Below are 11182 nucleotides of genomic sequence, written 5' to 3'. Positions count from 1 at the left end.
ATTGTTGCTCCCAATAGAAAATTGTCTAGTCATATCGATCAATGGGATGAAAATTTTGACCCAGAAAAACTGAAATTGTTTCCTATAGAAGACGGTGAAGAAAATTGAAATCCATATAAGCAACATTGAATTATTTTGGAAAGGATATATGAGTAATTGTGCAACTGAATCAGATAGAGGCGAGATATCAGTGATTTTGGCCTTAAATGTAGGAGATTAGAAACGTCGAAAAAGAAACGCATTTGATTGAAACGCATTAAAGCTGAAGGGCATTTTGGCAAATTCACTTTGGTATTTTGAGCAGGAAAAATTCGATTTGGGGGGCATGGAGAATGCCACGTGGCAAAAATTTACTTAATTCTTACAATAGGGGATTCCACATGTCATTTTGTGGTTGCTTTGTATTAAATGAGATTAATTAATTGATTAATGTATTTATTCTATTGATTGTGTCACTCCAAATTTTAAGCTAATCGTATATACTTTCCAATATAATACCATGTTTCTTATGTGGTATTACAATTTACCATATAATTATCAAGCTTACACAAATTTCTTAGACACATACTGATTGACTGCTTTAAAGTCAAACTTTAACTTAAATCATAGAAGTCAATTTATATGGATCAAAAGTCATTTGAAGTTTAAGTATAACCTCTTAAATAGTTTAATAGAAAAAAATACATTATAATCCGAAACAAAATGAAAGTGACTCTATAATTGATAAATTCAATTTAATTCATTATAATCGATTTTGATTTAATACCATTTTTAGTTTTTTTAGCAATTAAACTTTTATTTTAATCAACCTATGTAGTACGCGGGTCTCACACCTAGTATCTAAGAAAATTATATGTGACAAATGCATGGAGAACATGACATGTGGCAGAAATCATTTTCATTTATTAGGTTAGATGTACATTGGACTTCATTTTGTCACATACTACAAATGGACTATAACAATATACATACAAATCGGCTATAGACTAAACATAGAGAATACAATAAATACATATACACTAATAATAACACATTTGCAACATTTCCAAATAAGTTAGAACTACATATATATATATATATATATATATATATATATATATATATATATATATATATATATATATATATATATATATATATACATATCAAAATATGTATTCTGAATTATAAACTTATATGCGTATTAAATTACTAAACATTTTTTAACAACATTAAGTCTTACCAATAGTCCTTACAAGAGCATAATCCATCTACAAAATGGTGGAAACGAGTAGCATCTCTTATAATTATCATCCTCCTCGAAAGCTTTGAAACATACTTACTAAATTCATGACAATCACCACAAATCCTTAAGTTCTTAGTAATCAAGATCCTTGAACCACCACTCACATTAATCAATCCAAATGCAATTGCTAGTTTCTCACTATGACACGAAATCCTCACCATTTTTCTTTCATCATCTTCATCATGAAGAACCCATCTAAGATCAGGAACATACCCCATTTCCTTAACAAAAGTCAACAAAGAAGTCAACTTTCTGTAGATTGTTTCGGATTGTGGATGTGATTTATCTCCTGCTGCAAAGAAATGTAGTTGACTTTTGATAACAATCCAACTTCTGCCAGCTGGCTTCTTCAAACCCTTGTTTTCAAGAATCAATCTTAAACTCTTTACTTCATCCCAAAGTCCAGAAGCTGCATAAATGTTGGATAACAACACGTAATTCCCAGGATTCTTTGGTTCTAATTCGATAAGATTCTCAAAAGCAGTTTTAGCCAAATGGGTATCTGAGTAGACTCGACACCCAACAATCAGAGCTCGCCAGGTGGCAGCATCTGGTGCCATGGGCATAGTGTCAATCACATTTTTAGCTTCATTCAACAACCCCCCACGAGCTAAAAGATCAACTAAACAATTGTAGTGAACAAGTTCAGGAGTTATACCAAAATCTTGAATCATGGAATAAAAAAGGTGTAAACCTTTTTGTATCATTCCAGAATGACTACAAGCAGATAAAGCAGAAATAAATGTCACTCGATTTGGTGTAAATCCTTGTTTGACCATTTTTGAAAAAGTCAACATAGCTTCATCCCCATTTCCATGCATTCCATATCCAGCAATCATTGCATTCCATGAAATAAGATTTGTTTTTGGTAATACATTGAAGAGATTTTCAGCATATTCCAAACTACCACATCTTGAATACATAGTTATGAAGGCATTCACAAGGGGTAAATCGTAATTTAACAATGAAAATCTTCTTAATGTGTAAGCATGTAGGAATTTCCCTTGTGGGAGATTAGAAAGATGAGTGTATAATGAGAGAATGTTTATGATTGTGACAAAATTCGGTTTTACTTTTACCCTTGTGACCATATGATGAAAAAGGAGTAAAGTTTTGTAGGGTTGATTGTTCTTGATGTAAGTTGAAAGCAACGAGTTCCAAGAAATCAAATCTTTTTCAGGAAATTCCTCAAATACCCTCATACCCATTGATTCATCTTCACAATTTATATACATTTCTGTAAGTGCAGTGTTTAAAGATGCATCTATCTCAATCCCACATTTCATCACATAACCATGGATCGATTTCCCAAATTTCAATAAATCTATTCCATCAAAAGCAGAAAGTATTGAGGTTATTGTTTGAGAATTCGGTTTGATTTCCAATTCTAGCATCTTGGTGAAAATTTCACAAGATTGAACCTTGAGTTTGTTATTTGCCAATGCAGAGATGAAAACATTACATGAAATTACATCTATGTCCTTCATCTTATTAAAAACCTTTGTGGCATCTTCAACACAGTTTAACAATGTGTACATATTCACTAAGCTGTTTCCAATATGTTTGTTTCTTTCCTTTCCAATCTTAAAAGCATAAGCATGTAAGCTTTTACCATTTATTAAACCATTAGAAAGATTTGCACATAGAGGAAGTATAATGACTATAGTTCGTTCATTTACCTTAATGCCCTCCAACTGCATTTTATTTAACAAATGTATTGATTCATTGATTAATCCGCTTTCAACATAACAAGATAACATAGAATTCCATAATGCAACATCTTTTGTTGGAATCGAGGTAAATAGCTCATAGGATGATTTCAAATCTGCATATTTGTTGTACATGTTGACCAATGAGTTGACTATATGCATATTGTTGTAACCAAATTTGATAACCAGTTGATGAACTTGCATTCCTAATCCATGATCTCCAAATTCAGCACATGCTTGGATGACAACTAACATTGTGATAGAATCACATTTGAATCCTTCATTGAGCATGAGAATGAAAAGTTTGAGAGCTTTCAAGAAATCCCCATGGTTAATATAGCCACTTATCATAGTGTTCCAACTTATCGTGTTTCTTGAAGCTAAGGTCTGAAAAACAAGACTTGCAATCCATGGATCAAATTTTAAGTAAAACCCAATTAAAGAAGAATCCACATGAGGATTTGTGTTAAACAAACCATGTCTCAAGGAATACCCATGTATCTCCTTCCCAGACCTCAATTCCAAAAGCTCCCCACACACCTGAAGCAGCTCAACAATTGTCACTGAATTCGCCTTTAGATTTCCCTTTTGCATTTGAGAAAACAAACGCAGAGCTTTTTGGTACTCATAACAACAAACACACCCAGAAATCATAGCATTCCATGAAACGACATCTCTCTCAGTCATTTCATCGAACACGTTGAGTGCATTCTGTAACATCCCACATTTTGAATAGAAGTTCACAAGAGCTGTCTGAACACGGATATCAGAAGCCAAATTTGTACTCGAAATGGAATTGTGTAATTTCTTACCTTTTTCTATGGCTTGTAGTCGGCCACAGGCCTTGAGTACCAGAGGCAAAGTGGCAGTATCCGGCAAAATACCCAGAGATTCCATCTGGGTATATGTTGTGAGTATCGCAAGGTCATCTTTTAGCTTAGTGTGGTGCTTGATTATTGAGTTCCAGTGTTTTAATTCATGGGTTTGCGATTGGACAAAAGGATGTTTTTGGAGGCTTAGAGATAATGGGACTTCCATCTTTGAAAGATAGTTGGCATTTGGCGGTTGAAGTCTTGAAGACTGATTCTTTACTGTTCGTTTTTTTTTTTTTTTTTTTTTTTTGAACTGCTTCCTATTCGATTATCTGATTAACTAATAAACTAATTTTAACTAACTTGTATTTTTAACTAATAAACTAATTTGAATTTTTAAACATCTAATGTCACGCAACTTATTATTTTATGTGATTTATTTATTTATTTATCATTTTATGTATATGTCACATAGAATGATGGAATGGTAAAATAAATTAAATGGAACAAAAGATATTGTATAAATTGATAAAGCAATAAACAAATGTCTTATTTTTATTATTACCCTTTTTTTCTTTGAAGTAACGGTTGAAAAATTGGCTTTAACCAATTTCAAAAATGTGGTTTTTTCTTATTTTTTGAGTGTGTATTTTGAATCCTAAACATTATTAAATTTGACAAGGGTTGTATGTTCATGTTCTCATCATTTATACTTTCGTTTTGGTATATATATATATATATGACATGTCCAAAACATGTTTAAGATGAATGAAAAATTGTATTTTACGATTATGTATTTGGAAGAAGTTAACAAATGAGTTAATATGGTTTTAATTCATCCTACGTTGGTGAGAGAATAAAAAAGAAGTAGCTTTATAAGTACAAATGTTTTTTTGCCTTGTAAATCTTATGGCAAAAATGTTCTCTTTTAAGTGTCTAGGGCGTGAAAATGCCAAATGCCAACCGAATTGGCTTCGATTCATTGAACTTCAACTTGATCTTTAGTTGTGGTTTCGGTATCTACCAAGTGTTGATCTCTTGGGAACTCCATCCGGCTCTTTTTTAAGTCACTCCGTTTCGGCTAGTGTCATGGCTTCAATTATGTAATCGGACATTTCGTTGGCAGGAGTTCATTTAGGGCACCAAAAAATAGTTTTATATTAGTTGAATATAACAATCTAATTCTTCAAAATACGAAACACCAACTTCTGATTAAATAATTTTACTGTCAATAAAGAGAATGTTATGATTAAACCCTTTCTAAAGTATTCAAATAAGATGGTAGTTAACTGTAATTGTACTAAAAAGCCAACTTTATTGATTATTTTTCAGATGGCACATGCCGTTCGTAGCTGTAACTGTACTAAAAAGCCAAATTTATTGACTATTTTTCAGATGGCACATGCCGTTCGTAGATGACATTTTTGAAATGGCCATTTTGTAGATAATGTCATCATTTCTCACAGATGACATACCGATTTCGTAGATGTCATATGTGAAATTGATGACTATTTTTAGTGATTGGATTAATTTTTTCTATTTCTTGAAAATGCTTAATGGGATTAAATATTTTTTCATAAACAATCATGGAGATCTAGGATCAAAAGTAGAGCTATTGGTTGCTTACAGTCTACGAGGAAAACTTGTAATATGGCTTTATAATCGATAACGATGTATAATTAGTAATGACCCTCGAAAATGAAAAGCACACTTTAGAAGGTGTTTGAATGTGAAGCAAACGTGAGTTGAATTCTGATTTTATATATTTAGTAAGCAAGTTTTAAATAACAAGATAATAAATTACTTGAATAAACCTATATTTTTTTAAAAATAGTAGTAAGGTTACTTAGATACATATAATTCTAATAAAATGTTTTATAATTATCTTTACTTGAACTTTCGACTGAATACTAAAAAAATTCTCATCTAAACATCCTTTTTTATACAGGGTCAAAGTCATCTTGCCCAAGAGTTTTGATCTCATTTGCATCTTGTTTTCGAGTGTAAAAATTAATAAAGGGAAATGGGAGGGGAGGGGAAAGAAACCGAAGGATATGGAAGGAAAATGGGAAGGGATGGATACGTTTACGAGTTTAGTAGGGGGGGGGGGGGGATCTCAATGGTAAATGATGTTTTTACTCCTTGTTAGGGTTCATCAACTAGTTTGAGGAGGAGGATTTGAAGGTGTGAAGTAATAGATGGAGAAATGAATAAAATGCAAGGTTAAAATCGATCATTTTGTTCCTTTTCCTAACATTCCATTAACCATTAGACGGATGATTTTGTGTGTAAATAGTTAAGATTTCAATTTAATGTTATTTTGTTTGCAAAGCTTTTCCCTCTTAATCTCTCCTATTCCTTTTCTTTAAAAATTTAGGTAAGGGTATTAGTCACAAACCTTTTTTTGTTGTATTGTGGATCCCTAATGATCAACATTTACTATTGAAGGACCGAGCTTACAAATTCTAAATTTCATCGTCAAAATCTATCAAATGTAAATCTTGAGGGACCATTTCTGTTTCATTTGAATGACATCATATTTGCTCGGTACATTTGGAAAATCACTTTCTTTTCAACCAATTTATCGATCACAAACAATAATCAAATATTGCGATCCTCTGTCGCTTCTTCTCAAACTCGAAGCCTATAAACCCTAAAATCAAAAGGGGATTTGTGCTGCCAGAAACAAAATGTTCTATCGAGGGTAAGACCCCTTTCCAGTTTATTACCTCTCGCATCTTTTTAATTTGTGTTTATTTTACCATATCAGCGTATGCATTTATGTACGTAAAAGTTATGATGGTTTCTGAATTGACTGGATAATCTAGGTTTCGCTCTTCAATTTGTTTGTGGGTTTTGTGTTTTACTAATTATCTTACATAGTAATGTTTCCAAGAACTTGCTATTTCATGGAAATCTATCAATTGATTAAGATTATACCTCTGTTCCGAAAAAACGAGTATTTTTTATCTTTTCACGTTAAATTAGATGAAAAGAGATTGCTGTTACTTCTTTAATGGTGTGATTGGCGTTTAGGGCAATGATATTAAGATATAAGTAGAAAGAGGGTGAGTCCTCATTGAAATTATTTGAGAGAAAATAGTAGATGTAAGAGAGCTATGATCATTGTATGGTTATACTTATACCTTAGTGAGGCTTTGAAATAATTGATAGGTATTATTTCAGAGACTGAATAAATGTAAGAATTGTTCACGATTGCCTTCTGTTCTACAAGATAGAAACATTGTTTGGAACCCTAAATACCATAAAATAATCGTAGCCAAAAATATAACCAAAAATCAGCCAATCGGGAGTTTTCTCCTTGAATTTCATGGATTAAATGTGTAATACATAGACTTGAGAAACCTTAGTTTGATACATTACAATAACATCTCCTTATATCCAACACTTTTTACTCGTTTCTTTGAAGTTAGAAGCTAAATCTCACATCTTTTCACAAAATTAGTAACACAAAATGAAGAAACTTGGAGATTGCCTTATGAAACTTTTTACTTTTCTAGTTTGACTTTGACCACCAAAGTCTATAAAATACTATTTCTATCCAAAGCTTGGTTTGTCATCAGAGTATCTAACACTTCAATTTGTCAGTTAATTTAAGGAATAATCTCAAAAATACCAAATATTCGGAAGTTTAATAAACCACAAATGACCACCTTTTCAGCTTTTTTTACAAAATGACCACCAATCTATTCCGAAAATATTTTATTTTTTCATGAAATTTCTTTATCAATGTCCTTACAAAAAGAGTCTTTAAAAAATCATGATTTTCTTTTATTTCGCAAAATGTCACAAAAATATGATTTTTTTTTTATTCTGAAAAATCAAATTTCGCAAAAAAGGCGTTGCGCGAAATAAGTTGTCATTTTTTGATAAAAGTCGAAAAGGTGGTCGTTTTGTGATATTATTACCTTCCCAGTTTTTTTGTTATTTTTGTGATTAGCCCTTAAATTAATCCATCAACACTAATAATTCACACCAAAAATTTTAATCTTGGGTGTTAAAAGACCTAATAATTTCACTACTTGAAGCTCAATTACTTCTCATTATCATGTGTTCTATCTATTCTCCGCTTGTCCAATTTTGTTCAACTCTATATAAATGCAACATCAATAATCATCTTTATATTAATTTGTATTCTAACATGATTTTTGTCTATTTTTTATTTAAAAAAATGAAGTAAATACGTTGATGTCGGAGACGGGAGAGAACCGGGCCTAAAACGCCAACGTGTAATCGAGCAACCCTCATCATACTACACAACACCACCCCCATCAACCTACCTCTACACCCCACCCCCCACCTACCCCTACCCTTACGCCCCCACACCCCATCCCCACCTCCACCCCACCACCTTCCCCCTCGTAAAATTACGCGGCCTACCCTTCGACTGCTCGGAATCCGACATTTCCGACTTCCTCCACGGCCTCGACATCGTCGACATCTTATTCATCCACAAACACAACAAATTCGCAGGCGAAGCGTACTGTCTCTTAGGCTACCCTTTTCAAGTCGAATACGCGCTTCAAAGAAACCACCAAAATATTGGAAGAAGATACGTCGAAGTTTTTAGATCCAAAAAAGAAGATTATTACAAGGCCATTAGCAACGAGGTGGATGGTAGTCATGGTACACGTGGAGGTGGTAGGTCGCGGTCCCCACGGCGAGGTGGCAGTGGAGGTGGGGCCCGCGTGGGACGGGGTGACAGGGATAGGGATAGGGATAGTAATGTGGAACATACGGGGGTTGTTAGATTGAGGGGGTTGCCGTTTTCGGCAAATAGGGAAGATGTTTTGGAGTTTTTTAAGGATTTTGAATTGGTGGAGGATTCGGTTTATTTCACGGTGAATTTGGAGGGAAGGGCAACGGGGGAAGCGTTTGTGAAATTTGGAAGTTGTGAGGAGGCGAAAGGGGCGATGGTTATGGATGGGGAGTGTCTTGGGAGTCGGTATATTGAGTTGTTTCCTTCCACGGTTGAAGAGTGGGAAGATGCCGCCGAAAGAGGAAGGTATTTATTTGTTTATTTATTTATTTTGTTAGGTAGTGATTGATATGACGGAATCAGAGAAGGAATGGAATTGTTCATTCTGTGGAAATGGAAAAAAGTTATTTGTTTTGCCTGATGGAATGGAATGCGATGGAACGGAATCTACCATTTTTGCCAAAATCAGATCCCTTCTAATTTTTAATATATATATATATATATATATATATATATATATATATATATATATATTTTTCAAAACATTGTAAGACAAACATTTTTTATTTAGGGTAAAAAATAAGGAATTTCATAAATGGTCCATGTGCTTTGAAAAATGTCACAAATGGTCCCTATGAGTCATATCGATTTTCAAACTTATGTTCCTCATAAGGACAATTTGTGGTATACTTATGAAAGCACAGGGACCATTTGTGAGATTTTGTCTATAATTTTTTAGGAGAGAAGTATTTTTGTCCTCTGAGTAGGGTTGTTTTTTCAATTTTGATTCGAAAAGGCTTTTTCTTACAATTTTGGTCCCAAAAGGTTTTATTCTACAAATTTGGTCCTTTTTTTAGTTTTTTGTAACATTTTTGGTTTGTGTTCTAAGTAAAATTACTATACTTTAAGGACAAAAAATACTCATTTTACTTGGAACAAAGACCAAAACGGTTACAAAAACCTCAAGTAAGGACCGAGATTGCAAGATAACTTTTTGGGACCAAAATTGCCAAAATTAGCTATACTCGTGGACCAAAAATGTAATTTACTCTATAAAGTCTTCACAGTTTTAATTATATTTCTTAAAATTAGCCAGCAAGTTATATTTTTTATTATAATCTTATTTGGGGTTAATCGTTCTTTTGTTTTGTTTAATATTTTAGTTTGGTAAATTGTTAATTCCATAATTGCAGTTAGATTATATATGTAATAAAGTTAAAAAAAAAAAAAAAAAAAAACTATATGTTTTATTTAACATATAATATAAAAAAAGTCATTCCATTCCAATAGGCCAACTAAACATGATCATGGAATGATGTTTGTTTTTTATTTGTCTACAAATGACGAATTTACCCTCGTGTATTTCTGGATATCATTCAGAGCAAACGTGCCAAAACCCTGTGAAGAAGACACACGAGTATTGCGAATGAGGGGGTTGCCATTTTCAGCTGGAAAAGACGATATAATTGACTTTTTTAAAGAATTCAGATTATCCGAAGACTTAATTCATATGACATATAATTCAGAAGGAAGACCAACAGGAGAAGCCCTTGTGGAATTTTCAAATGTCGATGACTCAAAAGCTGCATTAGCCAAAGATCGAATGACACTTGGCAGTCGTTACATAGAACTTTTCATGTCTTCACCCGATGAGTTGAAGGATGCCATTTCAAGGGGCCGATAATAATAATAATTTTTTTTTTTTTTTTTAAATCTTTTTATTCGGCTTATATGGCATATTGTAGTTTTACTGTAATAAATATAATGTTTTAACCTCTTTTGTGGCTTATTATGAGGAAATATGGTTGTTATTTCAATGACTACGTGGATGCAAAATTAGTAAAGTTAAGAGGCCCAACTGAATTAACAAACATAGCCCTTTGAGTCCTTTAATGCAACTTTTCACTCAACAATAGGCAAATTAATTATAAAGTATAAACAAATGATATATAACTAATGATCACAATACCTTTTACACAACCTGTATGAATATTGAAGCTTCTTAGTCCTAAGATTGAGCTTCATAAGCAAGCATCACAGGGCTTTCTTTTGTATTTAGAGACAGTTTTATTGTTTATATGGTTTTTCCTAACAATGAATGCTTAGGTTAAGACCTATATTTGGAATTATGCTATATATTTGCTTACATCTTTATATGAAATAGTTGTAGAGTTAACCAATAAGTTATTTTAGCTATGCAATAATTATAACTACGAGTAGACTTCACAAATTCAGAATAATGTACAACTTTTCATGGTTGGTGTATGATTCATTAAAGTAAATTATTATGCATATGTAAGAAAAATATATATAAAAAAAAAAAAATAGAAACTAATAGTTTTTTCTATATGTTAGGTCCTCGATTTATCGCCTTGCTGATTTTGGTAAAAAAGTTTTTTAACTTTCTATTGGCTTTTTGCCGGTTTTATTCAGGAATTACGTTAATAAATTGAAATGTGTGGCTATATAATCCGCGCCATGTTTACATGTTATCACCAATAATTTATTGGTTTTGAAAAAAAAAAAAAAAAAAAGATGACATGCCAACATAGGAGGTTCGATGGTTTTTGTGAATTCACCATAGCAGTTTTCCACCATCACCCAAAAGTTCCGATTGTGTGTAATTTTATATATATTGTAAGAAGAAAGAATGGAA

At 32.5% G+C, this 11182-nt stretch overlaps 1 protein-coding gene and 1 pseudogene across 1 annotated transcript; one reads left to right on the top strand and one right to left on the bottom strand.

The window, feature by feature from the left end:
* Positions 1-1172: 1172 nt before the first annotated feature.
* Positions 1173-4169, bottom strand: LOC145003295 (putative pentatricopeptide repeat-containing protein At3g11460, mitochondrial pseudogene; annotated as a pseudogene).
* A 2195-nt stretch (positions 4170-6364) lies between these two features.
* Positions 6365-10343, top strand: LOC145002117 (RNA-binding (RRM/RBD/RNP motifs) family protein). The gene is made up of 3 exons (XM_078961410.1): positions 6365-6510; positions 8005-8832; positions 9907-10343. Exons 1-3 carry the CDS (start codon positions 6497-6499, stop codon positions 10208-10210), a joined length of 1146 nt encoding a protein of 381 aa, XP_078817536.1. The 5' UTR covers positions 6365-6496; the 3' UTR covers positions 10211-10343.
* The last annotated feature ends 839 nt before the right edge of the window (positions 10344-11182 follow it).

The sequence above is a fragment of the Lactuca saligna genome, chromosome 6 (genome assembly GCF_052625555.1).
Source record: "Lactuca saligna cultivar CGN05327 chromosome 6, ASM5262555v1, whole genome shotgun sequence".
Taxonomy (NCBI): domain Eukaryota; kingdom Viridiplantae; phylum Streptophyta; class Magnoliopsida; order Asterales; family Asteraceae; genus Lactuca; species Lactuca saligna.
Note: the sequence above shows the minus strand (reverse complement) of the source record. Positions and strands in the feature narration are given on the sequence as shown.